This window comes from Dendropsophus ebraccatus, chromosome 5, assembly GCF_027789765.1.
Source record: "Dendropsophus ebraccatus isolate aDenEbr1 chromosome 5, aDenEbr1.pat, whole genome shotgun sequence".
NCBI lineage: Eukaryota > Metazoa > Chordata > Amphibia > Anura > Hylidae > Dendropsophus > Dendropsophus ebraccatus.
The window spans coordinates 40,711,951-40,732,548 of record NC_091458.1 but is presented as its reverse complement, the minus strand read 5'-3'; the positions used below and the strand labels follow the sequence as shown (position 1 = coordinate 40,732,548).

The window sequence follows — 20,598 nt, the reverse complement described above, 5'->3', positions numbered from 1 at the left end:
GGCCTTGTTCAATGACACCATGATGGTCATACATGTAATGAGCCTACAGTACATGCACATTTGGGATCACTTACCTTGAGGCTGCCCGACATAGTCAATTTAGCAGCCTGGTGGAACTGACCTTATACTGTTTACTAGGTTTGTTTACAGTGGGAAATGTGACTGCTAATAAGTGATATATGCCTAGGACCCCATATAGTTTCCTGGTATCTGCTGAAATATTCTAGAATTACAGTAACATTTAAAATCAGTGCAGCAGATTTGCTATTGGAAATATGCCAGATTTGTAGTGCAATACATGCCAAAAACTAGCCTACTCTAGTATGACTTGGCTCACATTTATTTAGTGTTTTAGACATTTTTGAGCCTTGTCCGACAAAGGGACATGTTAGAGGCCAGGAACTTAGTGATAAGGAGGAGGGGGGAGGGGGGGGGCTAGGTGCAGAAACTCATTTTATGGGAATAATTCTGGCATAAATCAGGCTAATTTGTAATGTGTTGATCTGAACTTAGACTAGACAGTGCGTACATAGACTAGACAGACTTCTGATTGCTAGATTGTACTTGAGCCGCTATGTTAGTATATTCCCCCAATATCTTCAGAATGACTCTTTTTACAAGCATCTGATTTTCCATTCTGAGGAAATAAGTGCCATTTAGTGAATGCCATATAGTAAACATCGCATCATAGTGGGAATATCATGACCTCTTCTGTCGGTAGCGTATAACAGTAGGCAGTGTTGTTGTGCAACCTATTTTGCACACGTTGGGCAGTCAGGTTGCTAAGACAACCATACAAGGCCCAGTGAGTTCCATACAAAATCATACAAGACAACCATACAAGGCCCAGTGAGTTCCATACAAAATCATACAAGACAACCATACAAGGCCCAGTGAGTTCCATACAAAATCATACAAGACAACCATACAAGGCCCAGTGAGTTCCATACAAAATCATACAAGACAACCATACAAGGCCCAGTGAGTTCCATACAAAATCATACAAGACAACCATACAAGGCCCAGTGAGTTCCATACAAAATCATACAAGACAACCATACAAGGCCCAGTGAGTTCCATACAAAATCATACAAGACAACCATACAAGGCCCAGTGAGTTCCATACAAAATCATACAAGACAACCATACAAGGCCCAGTGAGTTCCATACAAAATCCAATCCCTAATGGAAAGTATTTGTGCACCGAACTTGCCGGTCATCGTATGGTTACCCTATAACACATGCAACATTTCTCCACACCAAAGTTTGCAGAATAGGTAGAAGAACAATAACAGAGGTACACATTAAGGCCATGCTCACACACAGTATTTTTGCTCAGTATTTTTCAACCAAAAGCAGGAGTGGATTGATAACACAGAAAGGCTATGTTCACACACTATTGAAATTTAGTGGATGGCTGCCATTTAATGGCAAATAATGTATATTTCTGGGTAATGCAATAAATAAAAAAAAAATTAAGGCTCCAAACCAGGTTTTAGCTGTTTTTAAACAGCATATTATAGGCGCAGTGGGAAGTCCACATTAGTAGAGCACCTAGTTTATCTAGTTCAGCAGAACGGCAAGAAGTCCAGGTATCTGGGAACAGTATTATATTGGCATGCAACGAGAATATATATTTGCCATATGCCCATACTATGACCCACCAATCTGCCTTAGGCTCAATTACCAAATGGTCATCATTGGTCCTAATCAGGGATCATTTGGTTTATATCTCTCTATATTGCTAAGATAAAATCAGGTTAAAAAACGTTGACAGCTCTAAAATATGGCTTGGACCAAGCATACGTGCTGAGAGTTGTTTTATACAGAAATAATGCTAAGCGATGCAATTACAGTATATGTCAGCTAATGTGATGAGGTGACAACCACTCATCCGGTTCTCAGCAGTCGCAGCATCCTGCTGTCACTGGAATAAATATATATATATACACTGCCAGACTGTAAGCACAGTTGTTTCCTGACAGCGTTACTTCCTTTTTCTTATTGAATAGCATAGGCTAAATAAATGTACAAAACCAGATCCAGTGATGGCAGGGTCTTATGCCATATGTTTGTACCTAGCCTTACTTTTATGATGGTATTTAGACCTATACCTGTTACATACAGCCGAAACATCATGTGAACCTTGGTGCGAAAAGTGGAGCTAGACATATAGGCTAAGTTCACACAATAGGATTTTGTCACCGTCATTGCCAATGATTATCAAAAAGACGTCCATTATTTGCCGATGATGGCCGTCTATAAGGATGGCAGAAAAAACTCGTCATGGAGGTTGAACTAATATTAATCAAAGGTCACTATTACATTGTCAGTGTTTGGCATTATGATGCTAATCCAACTAAGCTGCATAGTGGGAGTCATTTATGACGGTTGGGACAGTATTACGGCTGCACACATACGGCTTGTAGTTTTCCTAGACCATAGTTTTTCTAAAAACACCTTTATCTATTTATTTATATAGCGTAAGGGGTTATATGGTTTACCAGGATTTTCTAGGATTAGTACTTTTATTTCAGTAATGGTGCAACCCCATTCACATTAAAGAGAACCAGTCTTCACTTTCAGGTTTATGCTTAAACTACAATTCTGCTCCACTTTAAATGATAGATCTCTCCTGGGGTGGGGTGGGTAATAGTTGTCAGGGACTACCCTGATGCCTCGAGGTTTAGGCAGCATGAAAATGATAACAGGTTACCCGGGATGACCCTATCACAGTTGCTGGGAACACTGAATACCAAAGTGTCCATAGATTTGCTTGTCCAAATTTTTTTAATTATAAGAAAATCCTTCATGTGCCTCAATACACAGGTACAAAATGTATGAACCATAGTATGTACTGTAGGCTATGGGCAATCTATAGTCTGTAAAACGTGAATTTATAATTTATCTTTGCACGAGCCCTTGTAAGATATACAGTTCATCTGTTACTGCCAACCACCTATTACTTACCAGACAGCAGTCCTGGTTGGCCGATGGAGATTTAAATAGACGGAGTCAAACCTTAGTTTTATATACTCTGTTGGGAAAAACTAAGGGGGTATTCCAACGAAAGGAATTACGCCTTATCCATAGAAAAGTGAATAACAAGCTGATTATGAGGGTCCAACCACAGGGATCCCTACCGATCCCGAAAACAGGGACAAAATTGTCCCCAGAATAAGCAGAATACATCTCGCAGGTGCAGCCAGCCATTCATTCTCTATGGGGCCCCCAAACATTGTCAAGTTCGGCACTTTGCAATGTTCAGTAGCCCATTAAGAAAATTAACAGAGCTCCGGCATGTGTAGTGCTTTGTTCATTCAGTGAGGATCCCAATGATTGAACCCCAGCTTGTGGACCCCTGTACTGTTCAGGATCCTAATCTCTTGGCCAGAGGAAAGAGCAGTTGCAAAGAGCATCTCTTATTCTGGAGGACCTGTCCTGTCCTGCATTACACAGACAACCCATTGACGGGAATGGTCACTATTTAATGCTGAGTTCATTTGTTGTGGTGCTGCAGTGGAACCCCTTTAATAGCAAACATACAGTATGCTCTCTGAAATATCTCTGCCTATGAGCCTAAGCTTGTATGTGTGTAAGCGGAACTCACTCTGTCCTCAATGACCTTCCATAACCACCTTCTAACATTCCCCGGTTGCCTTCTTTACATTTTGATTTCAAATTTTGAGAAATGTTGAATATTACACTTAAACGAGTTTTATTCTTACAGGGCATCACATAATTGTCATTTTGTGACAATAAAGTGGGTATCGGAAGTATTTTATCCCCAATTTCGCACGTTTGCATTGCTGAAATCCATGGGAAACATGTAGTAATATGAACTCTCCACTCCTATAGTGTAAAGCAGCATAGACTGCACGGATATCAAGTGGTTTTTCCAGAAGTTACACTGATTGCCTCTCTGTAGGAAATGCCATCATTGTATGATTGGTAGAGGTCCCGGCCTCAGGACCCCCACTGATGAGCAGACTGAATTGATAGTGACACTGGTATTAGTTACTGGTTTGGGAAAAAAAAGCATATTGCAGTCAAAAAGGCTGCAGTACCAGGCTTGGCCACATTTGTATATTTTAGAGGTTGGATACTAAAAACAATAAAAAAATGAATTGGAAAATGTTTTTTTAGAGGTTGAGTACTGCACTGAAGGGGGCCACAACACCTAGCAGGAGCTGCAGCAGCTTTGGTATGTTGATACCCAGGGGAGAGACCCCTACCTTTCATATAGTCTTAGCTTATAGCATGGATAGCCCGTCCAAATAATGTTCTAAAAAGCCTATTGAAGCTGTCCCTGTGATGTTTAGACATATACCCTGCAGGCAATATCACAATTCTAACATATAGTAGTGCTTGCCTTTTATTACAGATGTTCCAAGTTTTGGTCTTTAATGAACGGTTACTAGAATGCAATTCATGTTCTGTCACTTTAAATACATACTGTCATCTCTTTATGATATAATGTACAATGTTAGATGTCCTACTCTGTCTACACTGTCTGTCATTATGATCAGATAATAATTATTTATTACACAGTGTTTAAAGGGAACCTGTCATGTGTGGAGCATATTAAATTGCTCAAGTCATGTAACAGTTAGAATTACAATCTCTTCTTTTTTCTTCTATTACTGTAAATCCCAGAAATAAGACTTTTTAGTTGTCCACCATAGGCAAACTAGCCCCAAGTAAGCATTGGGGGAAGGGGGTGGCTGCAACTAGTCATGGAACTTTGCCTGCAATCACGCCTCTTCAAAAGTGATTGACAGACAAAGAGGCGTACTTGCAGGTGAAGCACCATGACAAGTTGTTTGCGTACTTTGAGTTCGTTTGCATACATTGTTTGGCTAAATAAAAGTCTAATTGCTGGGATTTACAGTAACAGAAAAATATTGTAAAGATAAAATAGGGAATATTGTAATTCTAGCCATTACGTGGTCCGTGCAATTTAATATGCTCCATCCACATGACAAGTTCCTTTTCATATCTTAGAATGAATTAAAAAATACATGTTTTTTCCCTTTTATACTATATTTCATTATATTTTGTACCTTGTTTGTAATATGTTTATATTTTTCTTATTGTTCTCTCTTCCAATTAAGGTTTTTTTTTGCATTTAGAAATCTGCTATGTTATATTACTTCCCATTGTATTCTGTTATTATTATATTGATGTTTTCTATGACGTGTACAATCTCAAATTTTTTAAAAAGATTAAGCTCCATTGTGTAATGCAGTCTATATGTTAGATATAGTATATGTAAATGGAAGATGAAAAAATGGCCACTATATAATGGAGATACACTGAATATCATGACTTTTCTGATTATACGCTACGCTACTAACACATTGTATTACGGAGTCCTCTATTATAATCCAAAGTTTCATTCATCGTTCTGCAGGCTTCAGAGCTGAAATCTATCTAAACATCTGTCCAAAAGTATTAAACTGTTTTCTTTACAGGAGGCAGGGTACGATAATGTGTTATAGGTAAAATGTTACTACTATATTATAGGAGCTTAGCTAAACTATTGGGGCTGTATTTGGCAAAAAAATGTGTTGAGCTTTTCCTGTACCAGCCAGCAGAATTATAAATTCAGCTGTGGATTACAGCACAGGCTATAACCCAGAATCAGTAGTAGGAAAGTAATACAACATATTTATATTGCTCGTTGTAGAATCTATGTACATGGATAAAATTTTATTCAAAGGTAAAATTACAAAAGGATCTGTCAGCAATCTCACAAAGCCTGATACTTTTCTTTCCACTTGCAGGGAGCAGGCAGTGTTTCCTGGGCTGTCACCATATTGCGATCACCTGCTCATCGTGCAACCATTAGCCATTGCATGCTGGGGTGATTTTGTCCACATGTGATGATCACAGCTTAGGCCGGCATCTGTTTTGATCCATTTTCCATTCACTTCCATTATAAATAAAACATATCAAAATGCATCCAGGTTTTTTTAACATACACAAAAACGTGTTTTGATCCATTTTTTTTTTATAATGGAAGTCAATGGAAAAACAAATCAAGATACAGTAGATGCGCACAAATGCATCAATTTGTGCATCAACGGATGAAAAAAACTGATGAAAAAAATGTAGTGTGAACCCAGCTTTAGTCTCAGCACTGGTGACACAACCGGGGAGAAAAGTATAAGGCTTTGTCTCCATGTTCCCCGAAAGTGAGCTACCGGGGAGCAGGGGCACAAGGAACTTTATAGATACAGAGTAGATTTTCTTAAAACTCAAAATAATGTTAATTTTTCCTGGAAATGTAGAAGGAGATAATAATTTTAAAACAAAGAATCACGTGATGAAAGTGATGTATGTTAAACTCAAGTTATTTTTCTATTACCAACCTTGTTGACTTGTTCCCATGCATAATTTACTATTATATTCCCAGAGTCCCTGGACAGCAATAATATTAACAGCCACAATGTGAAAAGTCAATACTGTATTTTCTCCTCCAATCCTATTACATTGTAAATACATCTAAAAAGAGACTGCGCACATTGCAGACACTGTATACACTGTAGATTGATGACGCCTTGTTTACTGTCTTCTTTATTGTTTGTATCTTTCTTATTCTCTATTGATGTCCCAGTTATGTTTTTTACAACTGAGCGAATTGAATAATGTCACATAATAAAATTCCATGGGAAACAATGAAGGAATCCATGTCATTCTGATGTCTTTATTGTGTGCTGACAAATCGTTAGAGGTGAGATTGGCACCACAGCCTTCCATAGACAAATCTGTATGTTTGAGGGAGTGTTCACAGCGGTCTTCACCCTGTGGTTTTAGATACAGAAACTGTCCGGATTTGGTTTATTTTACAAAAAAACTTGGCACTTTTTCCATGTGGTCTCACTTGATCCTTGCGCAGACCACAGAGCAGAGAGAATATGTTTACACATGACATAGTCTTGTTATAGTCTTACATGACATAGTCTGTTATAGTCTTGTGTATTGCAAGCCCATCGCTTTGCACGTAACCATTAAGGGTGGATTCACACGTACAGGATCTGCAGCAGATTTGATGGCCCAGAGTGGATTTGATTCGAATCTGCAACTTCAAATCTGCACCATCAAACCTGCTGCAGATCCTGTATGTGTGAACGCACTCTTAAATAATGGTATCTAGTTAAAGGGAACCAATCACCATAAAATTGCCCCTACAACTCTACTCTACTCTCATATAGGAACTCTAGTACGTTCCTATATGGCCCCAAGTACTGTTTCCAGGAATATAAGAAAATGTTTTAAGTGTTATTTAAATGGACTGAAAAGGTACTTTGTACATCCTACCTATGTAGGTATGCGGGAGGTCCATAGCCCCAAACTAGCCACCACCGGCAGGAAACCACACCTCCCTTAGAGTGTCGGCACTCAGGAACAACCCCTCAGTTATGCCGCAGGCTAGTTTGTAACGGAGAACCCCCCCCCTATGTCTACATAGGAGAAATTTACAAAGTATGAGCTAATCAGACGAATTTCTGGTTCATATGAATCAGAAATCTCGGCGGCTGACTCCCGCTGCCTGCTCCCTCCGTGCAGTGGGTGGATACATCGTAAGAAACGCCTGGAAAACTGGGATACAGCCATTGCCATTGGCTGTATCCCAGTTTTCCAGGCCTTTCTTACGATGTATCCACCCGCTGCACGGAGGGAATAGACAGCGGGAGTCAGCCGCCGAGATTTCTGATTCATATGAACCAGAAATCCAGCTGGTTCGCTCATCTCTTCTCATAACGTTTACTTATATAACTCAGGGCCACATAGGAACCTATTTAAAGCTGTAAGGCCATTTTATGATAATTGGTTCCCTTTAGGTCCACTTTGTGATGTTCTGTTTCCCATTTTGGCCAACTGCTTCCAGCACCATTCACTTTGTATTAGGAGCTCCAAACAGCTAGGAGCACCAAACAGGGCACGGCGATCGGACTGTGCCCGCTAATACCTGCGGTCCCGGGCTAAAAGCGGCACCCGGGACCGCCGCGGTTCAGAGCGGGGTCGCCGCGCGGCCCCGCTCTGAACTCCCTTACCGGCAATAGGGCGTAAATATATGCCCTTTGTCGTTAAGGGGTTAACCATACCTTTAACCTGATGATCCCTATTTGTAAAGTTATAAAAGTGCCTATTTTCTTAGCAACTTTAGAGTGAAACTGGTGGTGCAGAGTCCCAGTTGGGGACAGTAAGGGTACTATTACGTAGGCTGATCAATATTGTAAAAGAGCGCCGATCTGCTAGATTTACTGGGCCAGATAATTGTTTAACAAGGACTGTACAGATATCATTAGTGATGTCCATGCAGCCCTTGCCCAAACAGTTAAGACATCAACTCTCCAGGCTCCCGGCCTTCTACTGCCCTCTGCATGCTTCCTGGTCCCAAGGCTGCAGCTTCAGAGCGGTCTCTGAACTCACAAGCCACCCAACCAATCACTGGCCGGGACCACCACAGCCTGTCAGCTTAGAGACCAGCTCTGATGCTGCAGACGCGGTGCCAAAGAGAGATAATGTATTAACTGGTCAGTCGTCAGCCATTGACCACGCATCGCTATTACACGTAGTGATGTGCTCCCAACACACACAGAGTGATAATTGGCCAAGTCGGCCCTATTCCGCCAATTACCACTCAGTGTAATGGGCCCTAAGGCCTGATATAGATAGTGATACTACCCCTTTACCTGATATTAATATAGTAATAGCTTCCTAAGCTGTATGTATTACACATTACAGCAGAGTTTAGATATCATGGGCCTCATATACATTTCCTGTACTCAATGACTTGAACATACAATTCCAATTTCAGATGTTTCACCTGCAGCAAAGTTTTACTTTAACCTGATCATACTGTATGTTTTACTGTTGTCCAACTTTTAATCTTCACGAGTCCATGAATTATTTCTTTTCATAAATACATTTGACCCAAATAGCAGCTCCTGTAAATGTCCGTTCTCTGAACTCACAGTCCTTCCAAGACTAAGTGGAATATTATGGTGGGAAATAATCATCAAAAAGTCTCATTTAAGGATTTATTATGTTTTAATGAATTGGAAAGTTATGAAACTTTCCACATAAAACTGCCTGGTGTTATGTAGAAATTTATCTTAAGGGTTTGCCAAAAGTGAACAGCTCATATTTCATTTCATAGGTTATTGCTTAAGGTGTGAACATAATTGTATTGTATTGTATTGTATATAACCCATGGCTCACTGAAGTACGACTGCCATAGGCCTTAGGAGGAATCATCTTGGTTTGTATTATACCATCTTAGACAAGCTTTAGATTAAATGGTTTATCCAGTGCATGGTCACTTTCTTCCAGAGACAGCACAACACAGTTTGGGTGCAGGTTTTGTAACTCAATTCCATTGAAGTGAATGGAGCTTAACTGCAAACCATACCTGAACTAGAGACAAGAGTGATGCTGCCTCTGCAAGAAAATGGTCATGGTTTTGTAGCGCTGGAGAGCCCCTTTAAAGGGGTTATCCAGTGCTACAAAAACATGGCCACTTTCCCCCTACTGTTGTCTCCAGTTTGGGTGGGGTTTTGAGACTCAGTTCTATTGAAGTAAATGGAGCTTAATTGCAAACTGCACCTGAACTGGAGACAACAGTAGGGGGAAAAGTGGCCATGTTTTTGTAGCGCTGGATAACCCCTTTAAGGTGCAAATCTAACTGCTACCAAACCTGAAGTTACCAGCGGAGCTGGTTATCCATCTAATGCACAGGTGTCAAACTTGTGGCCATCTACCTGTAATAAAACTACAATTGTCATCATACCTGGACAGCCAAAGCTTTGGCTGTCCAGGAATGGTAGGAATTTTAGTTTTAAAACAGCTGGAAGGCCACAAGTTTCACACTTGTGGTCTAATGTATATAGAGGCCTCACAACTCTCTCTCTGTATTCAGGGACGTACACGACTGAGATGAACATTTATAATTTATATGTATAGGGAGAGTTGGAGACAAAGATTTAGGTTGAACAAGTTTGTTAGCAGCTATTGAAGGTCTATGGTAACTTGTAGATTATTGTCATCTGTCAGTATCAGTGGTAATGACCAACCATCTAAGGTGCACAGCCAACCTTAGTGTTCGGTATTCTTATATCGTTGGTCAATAAATGCATTTCACCTGCCAATTGGTAACACAACTGGTATAGTAAACTTAATTTCTGTAAAATTTGAAAGAAGAAAATAGAAAAATTGCAAGCAAATACTATAGATCAGTATTTTTCTGTTACGTGTCTACAGCTTTTATGCAAAACTGTTCATTTCTATGGTTACGCGCTACAAAGAAACTGATCCTTCAGCCTTGTTCGCTTATCCCTGCTAACATACATGGAAAAGGAGTATAACTAAGGAGGACTACACAAAATTATTTTGTAGTCTGTTACCATGGAGACACAGAGGCCTGCTTAGGAATAGTGCAATCAAGTGTAATTTGCAAAGCTGTTTAGTATATTATAAGTTTGGATGCTGAAGGGGAACATACCATTAAGGGAAGTCTTTGTGAAACCAAAGACAGAAGTGAATCCAGCAAGAATGATTTGATACGTATAAATGGTTCCTTTATATTTTCCCATTTACTTTCAATCAACTTTGGCTTAAAAAAAAAACTTAATAAAAATGTGTAGTTTTTTTTAAATACTGCATGTGAACCCCTCCTCCTTAAGGATCTTTTCCAGCCAAAGTAAATGATTAGCCCGGTAGTTTTTGTTGCACATTGTGCATATAAATGCAGAAATACAACAGATTAAATATATGCCTGTCAGAGAGAAGGTATCTATGAAATCAAAAGTAATTCATCTCTCCCTGGAAGATGAAATGACTCTCCCATCATTCCTATTGTGGCAATAACAAGAGTTATAAAACATGAAAGCAGAAGTGACATTTCTTTTTACTGTCCCAGCCGTGACACCTCATCAGTTTCCGTAACCTCCAATTTCCCCATCCAACAATATTGCTTTGAAGCAGAATACGGTGGCAGAATAAAGAATGACTGTGGTCCCTGCCGACATCTTCGCTTATGTAATGTCTGGTTTTTATTGTTACACTGTTTATTGTCTTTTATAGGATTTTTTTCTTTTACCGTTTTCATTTCTATTGGTTTGTATTTATGATGTCCTACAGGAATGTACTGTATCCCTATGGCTATGTTCACACTATGTTTAACAGCGTCCTTTGCATAGCAACGGACACTGTTAAACTGATGGCAGCCGCGCTGCATTTAGGACGTTCCTGCAGCCTATACCTCCCTATCGGCTGCCGAATGTTCTTTTTTTAACATTGACTTGCAGGCACCATCGGGTGTGCCCGCAAATCAATTAGCCATTCGCTTCAACGTAATGTGCGGCCACCGGCCGACTTTACATTATGTAAATAGCTATTATTTCACTGAACAACATCTAGAAATAATTGGCAGGTACATTATTTTACCTTATTCTATTCTAAAGAACAGGTGTTAACATAATGCTGTGTGAACACAGTGGGCGGCATTGAATTCGTTGCAATGCCGCCCCTGCAGTAAAGAACGCAATGGAATCAGCGTCCTTTCTTTACTGCAAAATTACATTGTGTGAACATAGCCTGTTAAAGACTATCATAGCTTTTGGTAATTAAAGGAGAAGTCCGGCCAAAACAATATTTTAATATGTTATTACCTATGGAAAGTTAGACAAATTTCTAATGTACATTAATTATGGGAAATGCACATATAGGGCTATTTCCCTTAATTTAGTAGATCAGGGAGACTTCAGATTCTCTAAAAAACCGTGACATCACGAATCGGGGGTGTAATTCCAATGGAGTGTCCAGAAGGGGCGCACTATATATAGAAGTCAATGAGTACCATTGACTTCTATATATAGTGCGCCCCTGCTGGACACTCCATTGGAATTACAATGGATGTGTATGTAAATGTTATATACAGTGTTTTTGATTGAATACATTTATGGAATGCTTTGGGGAGCAAGTGTCCTTGCTCCCCAAAGTATTTCATAAATGTAATCAATCAGTGCATCACAGTAAGCTCGCCGAACCGCCGCCCGCCGCTACCAAACGCCCTCCGCTACCGATCACATGTGCCGGCAGCCGGGCGGGAGTCAGCAATCAGATTGTGTAAAGTTTGCCTGGATCCTGGAAGAAGCAGGAGGGGGGAGCGAAGGGGGAAGACGGGTGCTGCACAGTGATAAGCGGCTCCCCTGCGCGGCAGCATCAGCGGCGGCGGCAATCTCAGCCATATGACCCAGCTACTACCTCCCATCACCTGCTCATGCTATGAGCCAGGTGATGAGAGTAGTAGTTGAGTGTAGTCCAGAGCGGCGGCGGGCGTTCGGTAGCGGCGGGCAGCGGCAGTTCGGCGGGCTTACTGTGATGTACTGATTGATTACATTTATTAAATACTTTGGGGAGCAAGGACACTTGCTCCCCAAAGTATTCCATAAATGTATTCAATCAAAAACACTGTATATTACATTTACATACACATCCTTTGTAATTCCAATGGAGTGTCCAGCAGGGGTGCACTATATACAGAAGTCAATGGTACTCATTGACTTCTATATATAGTGCACCCCTGCTGGACACTCCATTGTAATTACACCCCTGGTTCGTGACGTCACTTTTTTTTTTTTAGAAAATCTGAAGTCTCCCTGATCTACTAAATTAGGGGAAATAGCTCTATATGTGCATTTCCCATAATTATTGTACCTTTGAAATTTGCCTAACTTTCCATAGGTAATAACATACTAAAAAATAGTTTGGTCCAGAGTTGTCGTATAATCTGCAAATTATTTGTGGGTCAAAGGGTCTCTCCACAATTGACATTTATCATCTATCCATAGTATAGTTGAAAAATGTGTGATCACTGCGAGCCCTACCACTGGGACCCCCTTTAATCCCTTAAAAAGGAGTGTGTAGCCTTCAGTGTTTGAGCACATGCCCTGCTACTCTAGCCAATGTCTATGGGGCTGCGGGAAACAGCAAAGTGCTGATAACAGGCTAACAAACTATAGCAGGGAAGATCTGATATTTTTTTCAAGACCATTTTCAAAACAGTTGTTTAAAGGGGTACTTAAATATCTTATTCTTACCCCACCACACTTCCCTGCCGTCCTCCTGCGAAGTCTCCGGGTACCGTGCTGACCGCTGCTGCCACTTCCAAGACAAACTTGTCTCAGCAGTGACAGCCAATCACTGGTTGCAGCATTGTCCTGTCTCCATCACTGACTGGCTGAGCGGGCTGTCACTACCACGACCACCTCTTTTCTATTGTGTTCTACATATTTTAGAAGTCAATCCCATTGTATACCTGTATACAACCTGTATAAATATACACTGTACATATAAGAAAGTAAAAGTCTCATATACAGGGAAGATATACATACTATGTAGTATATGCATGCTATGCAATTGCTATAGAGAAGGAGGTGCCCAGCACAGACTAGTTCTATCCATCAGTCACATTTGCTGCATGGAGAAATGGCTACAGGACCATGTTCTCAATGTACACCCCCATTCACCTACATCGGATTCTGAGGACATGGAGCGCAAGGGGGAGGTTCTCCATGCAACTCCAATATGACTGAAACCTTAATCCTTAGTGGTGGGATTATCATTTCCACTACTGGACGTGGATGAAATTTGACGTGATGGCAATACCATATTCCCATAGAGATACATCTCCTCCTCATACAGGTAATATGTGACTGAAATGGACAATGGACAATGCCATTATGTTACCTTCATGTTTCATGACTTCTAAATAATTGTTTTCCGATAGGTATAAAACTAAGTAATAAGTTTAAGGGTAGACAAAAAAAAACAAAAAAACTGCACAACCAATAGAGATGTAGTAGTCAGAGCAGTTCGACAATACAATCACTAGAATGTTTGAGTAACTCAAAGGGCGCTGGTATATAAACTATATGTTGTCCAGCACTTGGGTGGAATTTGCAGATAAAATAACTGGGAAACCATCTTAAAGCCACAACCTCTTGGGCTTCACTGGCAGCTTGTTTGCTGCTCTATAATACTGGGAATGAAGGGGTAAAGTTTCTTCTTGAGGAGAACACTAAAAGGAATATTTTCTCTCTAGGGCCACCTATTGGAAGTAGCGGCCACGAAAGTCAATGCTCGGCCATTTTAGAAGAATTAAATCAACTGGAATCAGAAAGTTGTACAGATTTGTAAATTACTTCTAGTTATCAACTGCTGTATGTCCTGCAGGAAGTGGTTTATTCCTTCCAGTCTGACACAGTGCTCTCTGCTGCCACCTCTGTCCATGACAGGAACTGCCCAGAGCAGCAGGAAATCCCTTTAGGAAACCTCTCCTGCTCTGGACAGTTCCTGAAGTGTACAGAGGTGGCAGCAGAGAGCACTGTTTCAGACTGGAAACAATACACCCCTGACTGAGATTATTATACAAGCCAGAATCTCCTCCACCAGACACAGCTCAGGGTCAGGAGTAGCAGCCTGTTTTTGCCTGTTTACTAACCTTGCACAGCCCCCTTAACTATAAACTGGAACTTTAGCATATATTCCATACATAAATCATTATATTTCCATTGTATGTCATTACATCTCCATAATACTCGGCTTCCTTTGATGTGTTATACTCCAGGAGATGAACATTTCTAGCTGTTACCCTTATCTTGCTCAATACAATGTATTTCTACACCACATATATGCTAATTTCAGTATTACATAAGGGGAGGGCCTTGACTTTCCCCCGGCTTTGTATATCATCTGTTATTTTCTGGAGAAAAGTATTGTGTGTGACTACATTTACATGAGCCATATTCCTATTATCTAGACCTTGGGTAGAGGTTACATGTGTATAAGGAGCGGAGGGACTGACATTGTTAGTGGGGGAAAAAACTAACATGTGGCCTCATCAAGAAGTAAGGAACTAATGAGCGGGCTAAAAAGAAAGGAATATTAAGTGTTCCCCTGGAGCCGTCACACTGAGACTGTCACTGTATCCTTTAATAAGGTAAGATTATAAGAGAGCTCAAAAGGACGTACAGATAAAGGGATCTACCTTTTATCTATGTTTGGCCTGTAAGGGGCACATGGAGAAATGTCTCAATCAAACCCCACCGACTGAAGGGGAATGACAGATCATATAGCGAACCTGTCTCTACAGTGGCACTAAGGGGTGTGCAAGCATTTACATTGTACATCTCCTACAAATTTAGAGAGTTTTGGTGCTGGGACATCTGGGATTTGTAAAGGAGTTACCTATCAAACTAACTTTTCTACGGTTTACAGTATACAGGAAGTGTTGTAATCTTTCCAGTTGGACATGGTGCTCTCTGCTGCCATCTCTGCCCAGTACAGGAGATGTTTTCTATGAGGATTTGCTACTGCTTTGGACAGTTCCCAACATAGACAGAGGTGGCAGCAGAGAGCACTGTGTCAGACTGGAAAGAATACACCACTTCCTGCAGGGCATACAGCAGCTGATAAATATTGGAAGACTTGAGATTTTTAATTTGAAGTAAGTTACATATCTGTATAACGTTTTGACTCCATTCTCTGGAGTTCCCTTTTAATCTCATTAGTCTGTTGTTTAGACTTTTTCCTTTCCAGAATTCACAGCTTTGAGGGAACGCTGCATGGATTTATTTCGTCATCCCAAAGTGTAGTTCAATGTCCTGTCTATAAGACGCCAGCAGTATTCAATGTGCAGGAATATGATAGAATACTGATGGTGTTTTATGTGAAATACTTCCATATTACAGATCTGGGTTATGGATGTGAAGTCAGATGAAACTGAAGCCACGTAATCTGCTGGTACCACTTACAGTACTTTTTGAATGTGCGTTGACTATTAGGCCATGTTCACACAACATAAGTTCCGTACTAATCATAGCCCTTGTTTCAATGGCCATAATTGGTACGAAACTTACGTGGTGATGCAGGCTGAGGGAATCCTGGCTGAAGTGTATACTCTGGCCAGGATCCCCAGCAGCGCCGTCAAAAACTGATATGTCAGTTTTCTGAGGCCGCTATTCATTGAATAGCAGCCGCAGAGAACCCTGTCAGTGCACACTGTGGAGCGGGCGGCTCCGGCCACTCGCTCCATAGTGGGCAGTGGGGAGATTTGATGCGGGCGCACACAGATGCACCCGCATCAGAACTATGCAACGTTAAAGATAATCCAGCTAGTACTGCAGTAGCGGCCGGGATGATCCTTTCTGAGACTCATACAATAGGCTATAGGCTATGTTCACACGTCAAAATTTATGAAAAGGCGGCCGATTTTCATATTTTAAAAAACGTCCGTTTTTGCCGCGATTTAACTGACTGCAATGGCAATACATTGAAGTCAATGGGAAGTAGGACGTTTAATGCACATAATGCATTAAGTAACTGACTTTTTGCCACGGACGTCATTGATCATTATTTTCGGACGTCTTTTGCAAACAGCGGACGTTTTTTATTAGTAGTTCACACACAGTTTTCCTTTTGTCACCTTTTGTTTCTCCAAATTTACTATTAAATTCAATGGACTTTTCAATTAAGACACACCCAAAGTCTAATTAGTAACCGCAAACTAAAATAATGTACAAACACCAGGGGAGGCCAGGCTGCTAAATAACGTCCGTTATTTTAGCCTCAAAATAATGGACGTCATTTTAAAAGGAGCTGAAAAAACGTTGTGTGTATTCCCAAATTCCGTTTTTTAAGTAGTTTTTGAAGCCAAAGCAGGAATAGATTTCAGAAGAGTCTCCTGTATGTTATACACGTCCTTCATGTATCATCTATTCCTGGCTTTGGCCACAAAAGAAGGTGACAGCACCTTTCAGGCTTTCAGCAGGTGTAGCATCAGATAAAGACAATCCTCCGAAGACATATCCCTAGAATGAAGTGTTATAGGGATCAAAGCAGGCCAAGACTTTACCCTACCCCTTCTAGGACTTCTTATGGATTGCTATCAATCTCTGAAGTGCAGGTCTTCTCTAAACATCTTTATGATTTACTACACCATCTAACATTTTTCATTCTGACTAGAACATTTTCTTCAGATCATCTAAGAGATGTCACCAATACATGTTTTATATTATTAGTGGGAGGAGTAGTAATAAAATTCCTATTGATAATAATAATAGCAATGATAATAACAACAACAATAATGGGAATCATAATAATAGCAACAAAAATAATATCAATAATAATAATACCAATAATACCAATAATAATAATAATGTTTTTATAATCATATTTTTTCACATTCTGTCAGCTGACCCTAATCCATTCATTTCAAAGGGTTTTGTGGCACTACTGTAACACCCACATTGCACATGATCTGAAAGAGTAGTAGATTCTTGGAACAAACTCCCAGCAGATGTGGTTGGTAAATCTATAGTAATGATGCCTGAGTAGTGTAAAGGACGATTGATGGTCTATGAGATCAGCACTGGCTACCGGCGCAGGATCCGGCCGTCTTATAGGGCTTTAACCCTGGATAAAATACAACGTTAAAAGAGATTGACACGAGACACTTCCATCAATAACATGATATAAAGCCCATTACTATACGGTTACCACCGCTCATGTATCAGTTTGTAACAAGACCCTGAATTGTATCTGATCAATGCTGCAGGTTATACCTCTTCTCCTTCTTTCCACATTACTATGTAGGAAACCACACACAGTCTGCAATGTGGATAGTTTCTCCAGAAAAGAGAACAATTCAACTCTGTATAATTTATTCCTTACAAAAAACCATTATATCATTCACAGAAACAAAAAATCCAATCGTGCGAGAAATTAAATTATTTTTTGTTTTTTTTTTCCTTTTGCAGAAGGGAGAAAGAGCAGACACTTGTGTTATCTCTTTCCTCTGGTCTGGATGCCACTGGCTATATATATATATATATATATATAATAACCTGGGTCTTTGCTCCTTTCAGGGCTCTCAGCACAGCGGCTCCTCTACCTCACTAGCATCCACCAAAGTCTGCAGCTCCATGGATGAGGGCGATGTCTTAGTGGAAGGTAAGAGGAGGTATACTGTAACCTAGAAGACTACACCAGCTAGATATACTCAGTAATTACATCCCTGACACCCTTTAATGTACCAAGCAATGGGAGCACAGAGTCAGCAGAGCTGGATCTGGTCTATCCGAGCCTAAGGTGATGTATTAATTGGACTGAACTGATGGATCTGATGTGCTGTAAGATGGCGGATAAAGGGGCAAGAAAGAATATTGTCACCCAGCAGGGCTCCAGCTATAGACCAGCTCACTCACCAGGGATGAATCTACAGATATTGCAGCTTAAGGGGGAAAAAAGTTGTATTTCTACCTCCTGGCAACTAGAAATAATACATTTGCAGGTAAAATAGTAGGAGAGAACCAGAGGTAGATGGGATTTTGCTGTAATTTGCTGTTCCCATGCTGGACTCTATCTAGGACTGTAGGAACGTTGGGGATTATAACAATTAGAGGTGAATTTCTCCATTTCATCAATTTTATTTGTTTGACTTTAAAGGGGTTATCCAGCGCTACAAAAACATGGCCACTTTCTTTCAAAGACAACATGACTCTTGTCTCCAGTTCAGGTGCGGTTTGCAATTAAGCTCCATTCACTTCAATGGAACTGAGCAGCAAAACCCCCGCCCAAGCTAAAGACAAGAGTGGGGCTGTATCTGGAAGAAAGTGGCCATGTTTTTGTAGCACTGGATAACCCCTTTAAGGCTCTATGTGGCTAGTGTTCGTAGTATAGTATGGTCTTAGTATATTATACAAAGTATATAGAGACCTGAAGGGGGGTATGCCATATAGTTATCATGGTAGAACAGAGACCAGAGCCCCTGAATCTAAAATACACTAAAAACTAATAGAGCAATGCTTCTAAATGTCAATGTGTTAACCGAACTAGTCCACCTTGATAGAAACTTCACTAAGCAGAACGGGTAACTTTGTTACTTATATGTCTCCATTGCAGAAGATGTTTTTTTGTTCCTGAATACCATATGTTACAGTTTTACTGGCAGATCTAGCTGTAATACATAAAAGAGACAAGCCTGCCACCTGGTGGCCATATTGTGCTACTGTTGTGTTTAAAACTCAATAGGTAGTGGTAAGTATAATAGGATAGATAGATAGATAGATAGATAGATAGATAGATAGATAGATAGATAGATAGATAGATAGATAGATAGGAGATAGATAGATAGATAGATAGATAGATAGATAGATAGATAGATAGATAGGAGATAGATAGATAGATAGATAGATAGGAGATTGATTGATAGATAAATAGATAGGAGATAGATAGATAGATAGATAGATAGATAGATAGATAGATAGATAGATAGATAGATAGGAGATAGATAGATAGATAGATAGATAGATAGGATATAGATAGAAGATAGATAGATAGATAGATAGATAGATAGATAGATAGATAGATAGATAGATAGGATATAGATAGAAGATAGATAGGAGATAGATAGATAGATAGATAGATAGATAGATAGATAGATAGATAGATAGGAGATAGATAGGAGATAGATAGATAGATAGATAGATAGATAGATAGATAGATAGGAGATAGATAGATAGATAGATAGGTAGATAGGAGATAGATAGATAGACAGACAGACAGACAGATAGATAGATAGATAGATAGATAATAGATAGAAAAAAGATAGATAGATAGATAGATAGATAGATAGATAGATAGATAGATAGATAGATAGGTACTCCCCAGCACTCCAAGTTTAGGTATATAAACTTCTGGTGAAGAATTTATTTCCTCATGGCAAAGCATGTTGTGTTTTTTCTGTTGCTGTGAATTTGATTCGCCATGATGAAATAAACTTGGAGTGCTGTGGAGTATCTATTTGCTACTTAATGTTGGTTCCTGGTCAGGATCCATCTGCTGGCCCCCAGTACATGTATTTCCCGTGTGCTTCTTATATCTTCAGTATAGATAGATGTAATTGTAATGTGGAATGTCTCACTGATATGGTGTAGGATAAGTATCTGCTGGATAACTATGTACATGTATGTTTCAGATATCATGGATGAAGGGTTCCAGGTACCGGTGTCTATAGCAGAGAGATACAAAGTTGGAAGAACTATAGGGGATGGGAACTTTGCTATTGTTAAAGAGTGTATAGAAAGGTAAGCAAGCCGTTGACACCTCTAAGCAAAACATACACGTTGTTGTTGCAAATCAAAATAACTGTGTACTATATATATATATATTTTTTTATGTATTCTTTTTTTATTATTATTATTATTTATTTTTTTTTCCCCTAGAGATATATATTTTCTATTGACAATCTCTTAAAATGTCCCTCAGCCAGTCCACCAGCACCCTGCTTTGTACTAACAAGGGGTGAAAACTGAAAGGTCTGCCTACAGACCATTGTCTGATTTAGCTAATATCCTTACCAGCTCAGAGTTTGCCTTACAAGGTAGCAGCCTATAGGTGGCACTAGAGAGGCAGCTTTCTTCCCTTTTTCAGCTAATTTGTATACTTTTTTTCCAGTGGAACATTACCTATAAGTTCCATAGACCACTCCTCAGTAAGGGCCAGTACCCCCCTAAGAACATACAAAAC

The 20,598-nt window shown here is 39.9% G+C and overlaps 1 protein-coding gene across 4 annotated transcripts in view; it reads left to right on the top strand.

Annotated features, from left to right (window-relative positions):
- Window positions 1-20,598, top strand: part of DCLK1 (doublecortin like kinase 1) — a 239,095-nt gene that overhangs the window by 176,978 nt on the left and 41,519 nt on the right. For 3 of the 4 annotated variants that reach the window (XM_069969924.1, XM_069969923.1, XM_069969926.1), the window contains exons 7-8: window positions 17,937-18,021; window positions 20,048-20,156. In XM_069969924.1, the coding sequence (XP_069826025.1) occupies window positions 17,937-18,021; window positions 20,048-20,156 (194 nt within the window). Of the gene's footprint in view, window positions 1-17,936; window positions 18,022-20,047; window positions 20,157-20,598 lie in introns of those variants that run through there. The other variant, XM_069969928.1, reaches the window with a different exon arrangement.